General features: G+C 41.1%; 2 protein-coding genes across 8 annotated transcripts in view; one reads left to right on the top strand and one right to left on the bottom strand.

Moving 5' to 3' along the window:
- The window catches only part of LOC125886558 (perforin-1-like), a 97613-nt gene extending 81990 nt beyond the window's left edge, over window positions 1-15623 (bottom strand). Inside the window, exons 1-2 of one of the 2 annotated variants that reach the window (XM_049572857.1) lie at window positions 802-809; window positions 107-642 (exon numbers count right to left, since the gene is read on the bottom strand). In XM_049572857.1, the coding sequence (XP_049428814.1) occupies window positions 107-642 (536 nt within the window). In that variant the 5' untranslated portion in view covers window positions 802-809. Of the gene's footprint in view, window positions 1-106 lie in introns of both variants that reach the window. The other variant, XM_049572856.1, reaches the window with a different exon arrangement.
- The window catches only part of LOC125886569 (uncharacterized), a 54884-nt gene that overhangs the window by 19592 nt on the left and 19664 nt on the right, over window positions 1-15628 (top strand). The window lies entirely within an intron of this gene.

The raw sequence follows: 15628 nt of genomic DNA, 5'->3' as shown, positions 1-15628 counted from the left end.
GCAGAATTACTGTCATTATTGTTATTTATCCAGGACACAGTAAAACAAAACATATCTCAGTGAACTGACCAGATAAATGACAAAAGACACTTGTCCACATACTCACCGGTAGTAGTTACAGTAGACAGAATGGCCAGAGAAGGTGTAGCGGTCTTGTTTGGACTTCTGCATGCCAAAGATAGATTCTTTGGAGTGGGAACCTCCAAAGCCAACACCAAGAGTGACAGATGGGTCTACAGGGATTTCAAGGCCAACTTTCCAATCATTGGACACAGCCGAGGTGGAATCATTGACAAGAGCTTCGACAGAATCATAGAGTACACCGGAGACCTTCAAACTGCACTTAGGGAGGGTTCTCCAGTCCACCACGGCAACTGGTACCTTCTGGCTCTCTCGGTTCATGTAGCTGTTGCTGAATAGCCTGCATGTGCCATTGCCAAGCTTCCATGTTTCAGTGTCGATGACATAGGCACCTTTCCGTTTCATTGTGACGATGTCGAAGCCCTCTCCTCCCAGATTGTAACCAGGGACAAAGGGAGCCTTTTCACACTCCTGTGGTGTACCTCTGAAGCTTACACTGGACAGCAGACACAGAGGAGTCCATGCCCAGCACAGGAACATGAGATGCCACAGCCTGGCCATCTGTACAAAAGAAAATAAAAAGCAACAGAAGGTAAAAGGCAGAGGCACAGAATCAGTTAAACAATGAAAATTTGGAATCAAAAATTTCAATGTAAATTGGATGTCACTAAGCAAATGACTGAGTAATAGAAGCAATTACTCAATCAAATCGGCTCTTACCGTGGCTGTTGACATCAAACTGTGTTCAGTAGCTCACAATGTCTGACCTGTCTTATAGAATTGATTTGGAGGTGGAGTCTTGAGCACCAACGTGATTCTCATACATTTTAGATTTAATCATCTGCATTTGTGTGTGTGTGTGTGTGTGTGTGTGTGTGTGTGTGTGTGTGTGTGAGTGATTGTGGGATGGTTCTGTGGTATGTCAGTGTCTTTGGAAGACTGGGTGGTTCTTCTTGCATTTTATTAAATATATTTCCATGTCACTTGTTGTATGCACTTTAATGTTAGGCACAATTTAGTTGACCTGTAATGAAATATGCTATATTAATAGAGTCACCTACATTTCAAGTTCAAGCTACAAATATTGCTTATTGATTAAAAAAAAAAAAAGAATTAATCCGAGGTGAGAATTTAACTCCAGGTGAGCACCGTTGTTTTGGAGTCCTCCCCAGGAAATGAGCGGGTCGCTTTAATGTGACTGTGAGTCACTGAGAGGGAAGCCCTGACTGTTTGTTGTGCTTATTCACCAAAGTGCAGTTCAGAGTACCCAGCCATCTTGATGATACTGACTAGGAACCCTGTAGTTCAACACTCACATGAGCAATAATGGAGGAACCTGTAAGGGGGGACTGGGAGGAACAGCCTACCTGATCTGAACTCCAGCAGTGTGTTACTGGACTTCTTGGATTGGCCATAACAAACACCATGTTTGAGCATAGGGCGGTTCATAAGTGCACTTAGTACTAGAACACCCTAGGATCAAGAGCTGTCAACTGATCACCAACTGGTAGTAAGTTGGATCTGATGGCAGAGGAGGCTGCCAGACAGACCTTCTAAACCCAAAAGAGTAGTGAAGGTGAACTGGGACCATCTAGTTGAGGTCCCTGTTTACAAGATCTTCACCTCCCACCTCCAGAAGAACTTTTCATGCATCCTGGGGGAGGCTGGGGACACAGAATCCAAGTAGGCCATGTACAAAGCCTCTATTGTGGAGGCAGATACTAAAAGTTGTGGTCAGAAGTAGGGCTGGGCGATATGGACAAAAATTCATATTTTCAGGCTGACTGGCGATACAAGATATATATTCTGGTGTTTTCTACTAAGCAGGCTTCCTAAGACAGCAGATGGGTATTGGGATAAGAGTAAGCACTTCCAGGTCTGAGGCCATGGTTCTCTGACGGAAAACAGTGGATTGCCCCCTCTGAGGATGGGAGAGAGTTACTGCCCCAGGCAAAGGAGTTTAAGTATCTTGGGGTCTTGTTCACCAATAAGGGTAAAATGGAGCATGAGATGGACAAGCAGTTAGGCACAACATCTGCAGTGATGCAGGCACTGCACTGGACTATGGTGTGGTGAAAACAGAGCTGAGCCAGAAGGCAAAGTTTTCAATTTACTGGCTAATTTATGCCTAACCCTCACCTGTGATCATGAGCTTTGGGTAGTGACCGAAAGAATGAGATTGCGTAAACAGGTGCCAGAAAAAAAGTTTCCTATGAAAGTTGGCTGGGCTTAGCCGTAGAGATAGGTTGAGGAGCTCAGACATCCAGAGGGATGTCGGTGTAGAGCCGCTGCTCCTTCACATCAATAGAGGCCACTTTAGGTGGTTCAGGCATCTGATTAGGATGCCTCCAGGGTGCCCCCCGTTGGAAGTTTTCCGGGCACGTCCCAACTCCTCAAATATCGCTGCTGTGTCCGTTGGCCTTGGCATCAGACACTGACGCACAGTGGCACCAGGGGCATTGCTAGGCATACAGCTGTGCAGGGGCACAGGCCCCCAGTCAGAAGCCAACCCCCCCTTCCACACACACACACCCACACACACACACACATACACACACACACACACACACACACACACACACACACACACACACACACACATAGATTTACAATACTGCCTTACTAATTATAAATGCCACTCAAACTGACAAAAGCACTATGGTAAGACGTATAACATACAGAAAGTTAGCCTGTACTGGATGTTTGAGAACATTTATTTATATTTGCATCAACCTTTAACAGGTTTAACAGAGCTACATCTGTAAGCAAATAAAAAAACTTCTGAGTTCAGCCATTGAGCCTTTCAGTTCCTCCTTCTGTAGCATACCAAACATAATCAAGTAAGCCTTTTACAAGAGGGAATATTTCCCAAAAAAGTGATTTACATAGTCTTACAATCTTACAAATCAACAGATACAAAATAACATATATGCAAATAATAACAATATTTCAGTCCAGCTTATGAACTTTTCAATCTTACTGTAGCATAGTAAATGCAATCAAGAAATCCTTTTACAAGAGGGAATGTTACCAAAAAAAAGTCAAAATCTTAAATTAAGAGTAACTGATATGGTCTGAAAAGGTATTCCCCTGATTGGGTAGCTTTTTAAACTAGCCTGCCTCCTCTGTTCTGCAAAAAGAATTTCCTTATGTCCATGATGATCCATCAGTGTGCAGTGGTATTATATACATTATATACATTTCGGCTTTACTTGACAACATGTGTGGGCTACAGTCCGCTGATAAATTTGCACCGCAGGCCACAGCAGCTTGCCTTCCAACTCCAGGCTTCCTGCATGTTTCATTCACTGAATATGCACAGACGCACACAATGCCTGCAAGTGCAACCTCTCCACTCTTTGATATGCGGCGCCGGCCCTACTACGTGGTCGAAGTAGGAAGCAATTGTGCCCATGCTATTCTTCCTTGACACATCAGTCATAGTATAGCCCTACGGATATTCAGTAATGAATACAGATATTCAGTAATGAAACAAAAATAGGCTTATTTAGGAATTTGATTGGGAATTTATACAGGGGCACAGCGTATGTTTACTGAGGCACGTGCCCCGGTGAAAAGTGTCTGGCGGCGCGCCTGAGTGACACCCTTGGCAGCAGAATGACACACACCAGGCAGCGGCTGTTTCTGACGCCATGGGCCACCATCGTAGTATAGGGCTGAGAAAGTCTGCATAGTGTGCAAGTATGCATGGCATACTACACTGGTGAGGTATGTCACATAAACCACACTAGTAACAGCCGTAATTATTTAAGTCAAACCAAGATTTTTTTTAAAAAAAATTTCTTACCCAACCACGTGCTTTTGTCGCCTAAACGTTAAGGAATAGAACCTAAAAACAATCAATTTTTATATACATTGTAAGTTTATTTAGTAAAAGATTGTATGCATTTATTTCCTGACGTGTTAGGTCCACTGACAAAGCAGCAGTATTTGACAAGTTGTGATGAGAACATGTTGGCAAGAAGAACACAAGTTGAAACTTCAGACTCTATGAGGACCAACTCTAGAGCAGTTCTGCCGGTTTCAGCTGTTCAATTAGTTGTAAGCCAGTTAACAAATAACACAACACAGGGCCTCTACTCTAGGCTGTTCACATTAGCACTGGGTATCAATATACAAAAGACTTGTCAACAAACATGTCAGAATCTAGGTCGAAGTGATATATGGGCTCTAATTATTTAAGGATATTCTACTATCTGTAGCTTTAGCCTGGCCTGCCATTGATAGCAGCAGAGCTGAACTTTCACCCTGTTGGGTGGATTTTATTTAGCCAGAAATGTCATGACAATCATGAGATTAAAAATGGTACAGATATTTATATTCCCCAAGGAATGAATTGTAATCATTTTGGTGATCTTAATTTGAAGGTGTATGTGTAAATGTGTTAGTCTGTAAGTGTTGTGTGAAAGATTGGTGACCTGTCCCGGTAGCAAACACACAAAGTTTTCCAGAGATCGTTCAGCGCTCATGCTATTACTGATTTCACTGACCGAATGTGTCATCTAATTTTGGATTTGGAACATTTGGAATTAAAGGCCACGCCTCAGCCATGACTCGATTCACCTGTCAAGCCTACTCACACCTGGTTAACATATTATCTCATATTAACCTCACTTTTCTCAACTCACTCTCCCTCCTTTCTTCCTCTAATGGCTCTTCCTCATTCAGCCATCTCTTCCTAACTGACCATCTACACATGTATTCATCCTCCCTCTTTCACCTCTCCAATGTCTCCTTCCTTCTATAGGTACCAACAGGGGCTACAACAGATCTTGGTAATACATTGCAGAGGACACACATCAATGTCACACATTAGTCTTGGTTCAGTTTTGTTCATATGACGCATTTCTCACAATGTCTCATGTGGTTGAGCTCATCTACTTGAATGAACTTCTGTTTTTTGCACTACCTTTTTTGTACATGGAACTCTGAGAGGGGAGAAGAGTTGTGCTATGCATCATATTGAACAGACCATGTAGGCACTTAGAAAAGTCAGTCTTTAAGTTAAAGAAACGTACTAGGTTTAACTGGTTAATTACAAACTATATTCTTAAAGGTCCAGTGTGTAGGATTCAGGGGATATATTGGCAAAAATTGAATATAATATAATATAATATAATATAATATAATATAATATAATATAATATAATAAGCGTGTTTTCTATAGTGTGTAATCACCTGAAAATAAGAATCGTGTTTTCCTTATCATAGAATTAGCCGTTAATATCTACATAGGGAGTGGGTCCTCATAAATGGAGATTGCCATGTTTCTACAGTAACCCCGAACAGACAAACAGACAAACAAAACACTGCCTCCAAATTCGGCAATTTGCATTTTCACATTTTCATGATTTCAGGTTTTCCCATTTTCACATCAGCCAGAGTAATTAGAAGCCCACTGAAAACAACCACTGTCTGGAGAAACACTTATTTGTAGCCTGCTTTATTCAGTGTTCTTACTGCTTTTAATCACCTGAGCTGTTTGTTTTGGAGAGGAAGAGTCCTCTGTGGATTCAGATCCACGTAAAGCCCTCCTGAACATCTGGTTCAGAAATAAGATGAGCATACATTAAGTTATCAGATAAAATAGGTGAGCACACATTAGCCACCGCTAAGCAAGCAGCCTGTGTGCGATGTACCAAACAGGGTTAGAGAAACACTGATTTGTACAATGAAACTGCTTGATTCAGTGTTTTTACTAGTTTGTAACCCTGGGTCTGTTTGTTCTGTAGTGGAAGAGACCTCTGTGGATAATTCATCTCCCGGTAAAAACCTTCTGAACAATGAACACGGGGGGAATTCTAAGCGGCTGAAGTTTCAGCTGCTTGCAATCTGTAATCTTCACCAAGGCCACTCAATCCCTGTAAATCTTATGCCCTGAACCTTTGACGTTGCAGTCAGGAAATCATGTTCGACTCCAACACCTTTATTACATACAGGTGGTCTTCATTCCAGTTAATATGTGACCTCTGAAAGACTTCTCACACCAACAACGATTTACATGGGGTGAATAAGTATGCAATCATATACCTAGCTATCTGCTTTTTTAGATCAGTTTGATATTTGTTTTCTTTTTCTGTTAATCTTAAGTGCAGTATCCATTGTGAATGAGGGTAAAACAATAAATATCAAAAACTGGGGTGAATGTTTTACACTGTAAATATGTGGTGGTCGAACAAATGCCATACTGAATTATAGTGCTTAAATAAAATAGTGATTCAAAACAGTGACAGTCATCTCAAGAGACACATACAAGTTTTCCTGTGTCACAGGATGGAACTGTGCTCTCTGTAGGTGCTGCAAGTTTGCAAGTTTGCAGATGCATCCCACCTTGAAACACAACCAAACAGTCCCTGAAAGTACACACCATAGCGACTGCTGTGTGAAATGATCACACAGCTTTGTCTTGAAAAGTTTCTCAAATCTGCTCCATGTAGAATTAATCATAGCATTTTAACAGTAGTAGAAGTAGAAGACACAATTACTCTTTTCACTACGTGACTGTATAGTGCTTGATCATAGCAGCCATGCTGCGAAACAAAATGTCACACATTTTGTCGTTTTTTTCTTTAGGCTCTGATGCGTTTCACACTTTGTCTCGTGTGGTTGAAGTATTTAACTAGAATGACGAAGCTGAACTTTCCAGTAGTTTTGCGTGAGGGTGTGTTTTAGCACTACTCAGAAATTATTGAAATAACACATTATTAATGTTATTGAGACTAAAAGCTTTATTTATGTAGCTTGTTTTTGGTGGCATGTTAATAGTTCCACTTCAAGCATTTTTATAGTCAAACATTTTAATGAATTTAACTTTACCAGTCAGACTCCCTGAAGCAACACACAGTATAAAGTGCTTACATTTATACATGATACAAGGGGGGCGGCATGGTGGTGCAGTGGGTAGCATTGTAATCTCACAGCGAGAGGGTTCCTGGTTCCAACCAAGAATGGGGGCTTGAGCCCCTCTGTGTGGATCTCACACTGGTCTCCCCATGTCAGTGTGGCTTTTCTCCATGTACCCCAGCCAGAGCCGGCCCAAGGCATACGCAAACTAAGCACCTGCTTAGGGTCCCGTGACCACTAGGGGGTCCCCAAGAGCAATTAACTTAAAAAAAGAAAAAAGTTATTCATTATTTTTTTCCATGTGTGAATGATGATGATTATCAAATGTACGTTCTTGTACAAAAAGACAATATTATGTTAACAGAGTATAGTTTCCTACTAGCCTGGTGAAACCATCCTGATCTTGTGAGCTCATATTTGATTTCGCTCCATAGATCAGTCTGGCCATGCAATCATTAAGGCGCATTCTGGCATCGATTAAAGTTTACCGGGCCAATCACAACCGTTTATTACTTTGGGGCGGGCACGTCATCAGAATACGAGGGACAAGGAGTGGAATGAATGCATTTCGTAAACAACCAACATGGCTACTGATTTTGAAACTGCGATGGTAAATGTGTTGAATAAATTGGAATGTATATTTTCTTTAAAAGCACAGCAAATGGCTGCACTGAAAGCTTTTATTGAAAAAAAGGATGTTTTTGTCGTCCTTCCTACGGGGTTTGGTAAAAGTTTCATTTATCAACTGGCTCCGTTGATCGGGAAAATATGGGACTCAGTGAAAACCCAGTGGCTATTTTCTCCGCTAGTTGCTCTCATGGAGGAGCACGTCAGGGAAGCGACCAAGCTGGGAATCACAGCCATACAACTCGGAGTCCACAGTGAGGAGGAAATCCGCAGCGACAGCAACACTCTTTCCCAGACATCATCACAGCTCATCTCCGCAGCAGCTTGCTGGTCTGTTTACAGTGGCGTTGTGCTAGCCTACGTCACACGTGTCGTTTACTCTGATTGGTTTTCCATCTTTCCAGTTGTGTGAAGGGGCACTTTGAGTGACAGCCGTTGATACCGCCCCTCATAGAGGAAATGTACACTCCGTGTCCAGACCCATACGCGTTTTGCGAATTGGGTCTGGCAACGCCAGGTTAGGGTAAAACATGCCGGGCTGCCCTTTGATGTTTTATGTATTGATTCTCTGTGTGGCCAGTAGGGGGAGTTGCTGACTTTACCAAATATTAAACGAAAGATTTTTCTACAAGTTTGCTTCCATGGCCTTAATCACTGTGGAATCACTGTGGATTACAATCTACCTACAACAAAAAGTTCTCACATCTGTTTTAGAAGTGTATCCGTAATGACAGAGTAGAACATGAAATAAGTTATAGTAGGTGTGTGAATGATCAATAATCACTATTATTGGCAGTAATAGAGGGCCCCAAAATCAAATTTTGCTTAGGGCCCCAAGGAGGCTTGGGCCGGCCCTGGTCAGCCAACTACGGGCTGTTTCATGCGCCGGGGAGGATGTGACTTTTCAAGTGAAATGAGAGACGCTTGACTGAACTTGAAGAAGGTTAAGTCGGCTCACTGTTAGTTTGATGTGTTCGGTAGCGGTATGCCCCAGACAACACAATGCCTATGGTGAAAGCACTCTACAAGATTTATCATTTCAATTTTTAATAAAATGTGTGCAAGTACAAATAAGATACATAAATGTCGGCATTGTTTTGTCCCAGTCCAGCCCTGTACACAGGTCATTGAAAGTCCTTGAATTTATCTATTTCTCTATGAAATTGCATGAAAATAGGACCCCCTTAAAATCTTTCTGTTTGTCAACTGCTTTTATAAAATGTTCTCTTTGTGGCTGCCATTCATGCATAAATGATGACAACTAAAAAAAAAACAATTTTCAAAAGAGCTGTGTTTAAGTGTGTTTTTATGTTTCACCGCTGAAACGTTATATTGTTATGCAATTGTTTCTTCACATTTTATCAACCTTGACCACATGTAGTGCTCATTCCAAAATGGGGAGCTGCAAAAAGCATAGTTAACTGTTCATAAGTGCATAATAAAGGATTTATTAAGCTTAATAAGGCACTGTTCTCACTTTAGATCTGGTAGCTGCAAAAAGCATAGTTAACTGTTAATAAGTGCATAATAAAGTATGTTTTAATCTTAATAAAGCAACAAAAAATCTTAGTAAAGGTTTAACAATGACATAATATGTAGGTAAGTTAAACTCAATATATGTGTTTGTAATGTTATTATAAACAGTTGTAAGAAACTCATAAGGCTTTTATTTAATGTATGTTTTCGGTGTGTTTTGAATCAACTTAACCTAACAGCACTTCACAGAAACCTCTGCCGCTGACTAGTGTTTTGGAGGTGTAACTGCAGAGTGACACAGACACACCACTGCAGAAGTAAAACTGCTCACAACGGCATAGGTGATGTGTGTATGCTACGTGCGTAGGGTCCACGCACAACCATAAATCCCCTTTTAGAACTCTGAGACTAGCTTCTATTAGTACGTTTACGTGACATTAGGGTAAATCGATTTATTGTGAGAGTCCAACTAAAACCGGACTTTTAAAATACATGTAAACATATTAGTCTGACTGAAATTTAACTAAATAGAATTTCTTATAGTCGGACTAACACACTCAGATAAAGTGATTGGAGTCGAATTGCTTGTGTATGCATACAGTCAATTGGACCCAAACTAGCAGAGGCACTCTGCGCATGCTCCACAGTTTCCGCCCTGAGCTTTGACCCAAGGTCGATAAGCAATAAATGTGCAACAGAAGAAGCCAGTAACAACATGGTGAAATCTACAACCAGAGCCGTACATTTTTGGATAATTGAGGAGATACAGTTTATGCTGTTTGGTCTGTGACATAGTAAGTAAACCAAAAAAAGGTCCAATACTAACAAGCTGAAAGGGGGCATATCGCCACCTATCATAGCAGAGTTGACATATTCAGTCAATAATTCGATTCCTCTCCCGTGCTTGTACTGGGACAAGGACAGTAGTTCAAATAAATAGCCTAATCGAGCTATAACTGTATCTCGACTTAACTGTGCATGTAAATGTACGGTATGATCTCTTTAATTTTTCTTAAAACATCATGTTATTTGATGAGTGATGCTTCACTAGCATACATAAAGGTGAGAGTTAATGTCCTTTCCCAGCATTATGGGGGACTGTTGAATGTTACCAACAGATTTCTATAATGAAAAGACTTGTCCTACTGTAAACAACCTTATTTTCATTTGGTAATATACGACACTAGATGTCTGTACTTATTACCAGTGCTTCATCCTTTTTACATCAAATGGCAAAATTTCACCCCGTGAAAATATATTTTGTAGTCCATAAGCAGGCCTACTTCCTTTTTGAGGTTGCAGCAGTGCTTTCAGTCTCACTTGAGGGAGGTGCAAATGACCACAATAAAAAGCATATGCAAACAAGGTTATCTTCCTCCCACCCTCAGTTCTCATGAAATGAAGTTCTCTTTTCTGAGGTTATAAATTACTGTGGGTACAGGTTCTTCTGACTCTAGACATTACTTTGGCACCACTTTGACCTCACACAAAATGTGGTCACAGGTGGTTCTATGAGTAGTTGTTTCCATGATGTTTAAAGCTGTGTGTGGAGTCATTAGTATTAAGGCAACATGTGTTGTTGAGTGCTGAGGATCATTTGAGTCAAGTGTTGCTCAGAGGATCTGGTTGTGGGTGTGGATCTGCTCTACCCTCAGGGGAGAAGAAACTGGTATTGTGAAGAGCATCATGTCTCCCTTTCATTTGACAACAGATGGAAATGTGTTTGAGTTGCTTGGATGGAAATGAGTGTTTGAAAGTGTGTGTGTGTGTGTGTGTGTGTGTGTGTGCCAGCTGTAAATCTTTTATTGTCTGAATGTATGCATTGTATGGGAATGCCTTTGTCTTGTGGGCATGCATGCCCCAGCGCTGTGAAAAGGTTTCATGTATGTAGATCAATGTATGTGTGTGTGTGCGTGTGTGTGTGTGTGTGTGAATGTGTGAATGCATTATTTTCATGTTTGCATATGCAAGCATGTTTCTTGTGTGTGTGTGTGTGTGTGTGTGTCTGTGTGTCTGTGTGTGTGTGTGTGTATTTACACAAGCACAAATAGTCTTCTGAAGATCCCAACCAATCACTTTGCCTCTGTGTATCGGCACACCTGCTCTCTGTCTTATAAATAGATGGTGGATACATCAATTCCCTCGTGTAACGCAGCTGAAGTTCAGGAACTTGTGTTTTGACAGAAGGGAGAAGATACACTCTAGAAAGACAGACGATAGCTGATAAACAGCCCCAACCTGCCGACACACAATCATTGCTGCAACGTGTGTATTTGGTAACTTGCTTATAAAAGTTAAGATGTAACCTGAAGAGTTTATGGTTAAAGCTCAGTTGTGTCATCACCAGATTTTTCAGTCACTTCATTTGGAAATACAATAATTGCCCCAATAGAAACTAAGAATAAATTTCATTTGGAAATGCTTTAACTTCCAGTTTAGATCTGAAATCATTGATCCCAATACTAATGAATTATGAAAACAGCTTTGGTATTTCTTGCATAGATGAACCTTAAGGGTTTCTATCTCACAGGACTATACATTTGCTCTTTTTCATAATAGAGTGCTGATGTAAAACTGCAGTTGTAAATGTTACATTTGTATTCTGCATTTCTAGTCTGTAGGGAACTAGTGCCCCTGTGTGGTAACAATATGAACTGCAACCTTTCAGAGGTCTCACGTTATTGGATTAAAGATTGAAGGCTGTCTGCAGTAATGATGAGCAGCAGCTGCAGATAATGAACACCTTTTGGTGTGAACACAGATGCAAGTGCAAAAACACTCTGGCCTCTAGTTTCGCAGACCGGGTGAGGCGGGGGCGCAGCGCACTTGCACTTCGCCAACTGGGTGTGGCCAGGCGGATTTTGCAAGTTTGGCACACCGTGCATGCTGGCGCAGCTACTCCTCTTTCCCACCTCCGTCCCTTCTACCTGCGCAAGTTGGAAGGAGGGAGGAGAGAAGGCGTGGAGTGGGTTTTACACACATCAATCAAATGAGCCCCTCTCCTCGCCCTTAAATGCGCCGCGCGAAGGTATAATGAGAGTTCCGTCTGAGCCCGTCCAGACGGGCCGGGTGAAGCCACAGGACCAGCCCTTCCTGGACCTTCAGGCGGGGGGGTTCAGGATGCTGGAGAGGGACCTGGGCTCTCTAACCTCCTGGGTCCAGGGGTAAAATGTGGAATAAATGTAATCCACTTTTGTAGTGCAACACTGTGTTTTTTAACAAATTTTAAATAATTTGTCAAGCGTTATTTAGAAAAAAAGGGGGGTGTTTTCAGGAAATGTCCTGCTCAGTATTGCCAAAATGCAATAAAATATCTTATTTCAATTTATTGCTTTTGAAATAAAGATTTCTTTTTATAACTACACTTAAATCTACTGTAGGTGGATAAAATATTTAATATTTATCATTCTTTCGTGGTTAAACCATTTGACATTTTCAGGAGCATTCAGTCTTACTTTTCATAAAAAATGGTGCAAATGTCATTTCAAATGACATGAAACCAACAAAAATACAGAATGTACATTTTAACAAATCTGGTGCATGCTTTGAAAACTATCTTTGAAGATATTTCTGAATCGCTCATCTTGCCAACCCTCATTTGTCACTGACCCAAAAACCCTGAATAAAGCAGTTTTATGTATAAATTAGTGTTTTCTCTACACTGTTTGGCACGTTGCAGACAGGCCACACTCCCAGCGCCTGTGTTGGAGCAGGAGCTGCCATCATAGAAAGGGCTGGAACGCTGACTCAAATGTTTAACTAACAGAGGAATAAACACACACAGCCATCGGTTCTGTTTTACCGGCATGCACACACCTAGACCAGGGGCAAGAGTTCATTTATTGATTTGCGACACCTGCTACCTAATCACCACACCCCCTCTCCAGACAACCTAGTCAGTGTAAGAGCACAAGAGCAATATTCAACACCCCCACTTGCTCTTATACTGAATATCAATATACAATGTCACATACATTTACACAATTTATTTTCATTTCATGTTTACCCCTTTACACCAAAAATAAAACAGGCAAATCTATCAAGCATGGTTTTAGTTACAGGTTTAGTTAAAATATCTGCCACCATGTCTGCTGTTGGACAATATTCAATAGTTATTTTCCCATCATAAAGTGCAGATCAAACAAAAGGGAACTCGAGGTCAACATGTTTACACCTTAGATGACATACTGTACAGGGTTCTTGGACAAAGCAATCGCACTTTGATTGTCCTCATAAATTGTCACTGGTGTGTACTCACACCCATTGTACATTCCATTCAGTAGCTGAACAAGATACAGGCTTTCCTGTGTCGCAGCTGCCAAAGCCATGTATTCTGCTTCACATGTGGATAAAGCAAGTGTGTGTTTTTTAGATTTCCAGGAAATAACAGGACCTATTCCAGACAAACTGAAACAATAACCAGCTGTACTTCACCTGTCATTTTGACCTGCTGCCCAGTCACCATCACTAAATGCAACAAGATTAAGATTCACACCATTTTTCTTATAACATAATTCCTGGTTCACAGTCCCCTTTAAATATCTCAACACATGCTTTGCTGCTACCCAATGTTGTTCTTTTGGTTCTGATAAATGTTGTGACAGCTTACTGACAATAAAGCTTAAATCTGGTCTAGTACATGTCATTACATAGATCAAGCTGCCAATCATTTCCCGATACCTTTTTGGATCAGCAGGTTCACCTTCATTGTCAAATTTCAATTTGCTTTCACATGGGGTTGATCTAGATTTGAAATGAGTCATGTCAAACCTCTCCAAAATCTTTGTAATGTACCTTTTTGGCTCATTTTTATTTCACCTTCTCCCTGTGCAAAACCAATGCCTACGAAGTGTTTAAGTTTACCAAGGTCTTTCATTTTGAATTTTTCACTCAACATTTCTTTCACACTTCTGAGCTTTTGACTATCACTCGCTGCAATAATAAGATCATCGACCCAAATTATCAATATTATTTTCTCACTTTCAGTTTGTTTACTGTAAACACAGTGGTCAGCCAGATTTTGGATAAAACCTTTTTGACTTAGGAAATCATGTAGCATTTTATTCCAATTCCGTCCTGACTGTTTCAAACCATAAAGTGATTTGTTAAGCTTACAGACTAGTTTCTCACCTGTCTCTGACTTAACCTCAAATCCTTCTGGCTGTTCCATATATAGCTCACAGTTAATAGGGGCTCGCAAATATGCAGTCTTTATATCCATTTGATGCAGTTCTAAATCATATTGAGCTGCAAGCTGCATTAAGCTACGTACCGATGTCATATCAGCAGTTGGCGAAAAGGTCTCCTTATAGTCAATCCCCTCAACTTGACTATAACCTTTTGCCACATATCTAGCTTTATATGTTGTCTCAACTGGGTTTTCTTTGACTGTGTAAACCCATATACTGCCTACTGCATGCTTACCTTCTGGCAATGTTGTTAGAGGCCGTTTACACGTTGCCGGCTATTTTCATAAACGGACATTTCACTGTCTCCGTTTTCAAAAAGATCTTCGTTTACACTTATCCCTGTATATATACACAAGAGCACGCCAAACCTGTAGGTGGCAGTGTAACGAGAAGCTCAAGCCTTCCATGTATCCATTGTCACCATAGCAACATAGGTCACACTTTTGACACAGGCGCAAGTTCTGGCCCATACTGTGACGTCGACTGCCGTTTATCTCCGTTTATCTCCGTTTACATGCAAACGCGCAACCAGAGTTTTCCAAAATCTCCACTCTGGCTGGAGTTTTTAGAAAGACTCGTTTTCAGAGGAGAAATCTCCGTTTGCGTGTAAACGAAGGGCACAAACGAAGGAAGATGTCTCCGTTTATCAAAATCACCGTGTACGTGTAAACGGCCTCTTAGGGTAAAGGTATCATTTTCCCTCAAAGAATTAATCTCCTCCTGCATAGCCTTAATCCACTGTTCTGACTCTGGTGAGCTGATAGCCTCCCTCAGTGTTTGGGGTACATCGTGCATGACTCTATAACAATAATCAATACTGGTTAGTACATGGTCGTCATCACATTTTACCTCACACTCATAGTCACTTAAATACTGAGGACGTCTCCTCTCCCTCTTTGGATAACGTCTATCACTCTCCCCTTCACCTGTGTTGGTGTTTGGGTCACACACCTCTGCTTCTTTTCCCTGGAGAGTTGATTTTGTCATGTCAGTTTATGGTAAGTGAGTTTCAACTCTCTCCCTATGCAAAACATACTCACTACCTTCACTACCTTCCTGATCTGTCCGAGTGTGACACTCATTGACACTCTTTGCGATGGACTTCACCAACCTGTTTTTGGTTACTTTTCCTGAGTCTGGATTAAAGACTAGATATGCAGGGCTATTCTTATCATAACCAACAAAGATTCCTTTTTCACATCGAGAGTCCAAAATCACAAAGTGATATAAGCTGGCAGACAAGGTGTTGGCCTTCCCTTTGCTGCTGCTGCTTTTCCTCCTTGGTCCTTGGTGTGACAGATTGCCACATGTGCTGTGGTAAGGGGTTGCTGTTACCTGTGTAAATGTTTGTAATGTTTTATGAGTGTGTATGTGTGTGGCTTACTCTCTGT

This window comes from Epinephelus fuscoguttatus, linkage group LG3 (genome assembly GCF_011397635.1).
Source record: "Epinephelus fuscoguttatus linkage group LG3, E.fuscoguttatus.final_Chr_v1".
In the NCBI taxonomy this organism is placed as follows: Eukaryota; Metazoa; Chordata; class Actinopteri; order Perciformes; family Serranidae; genus Epinephelus; species Epinephelus fuscoguttatus.
This window is presented reverse-complemented; position numbering and strand designations above follow the sequence as displayed.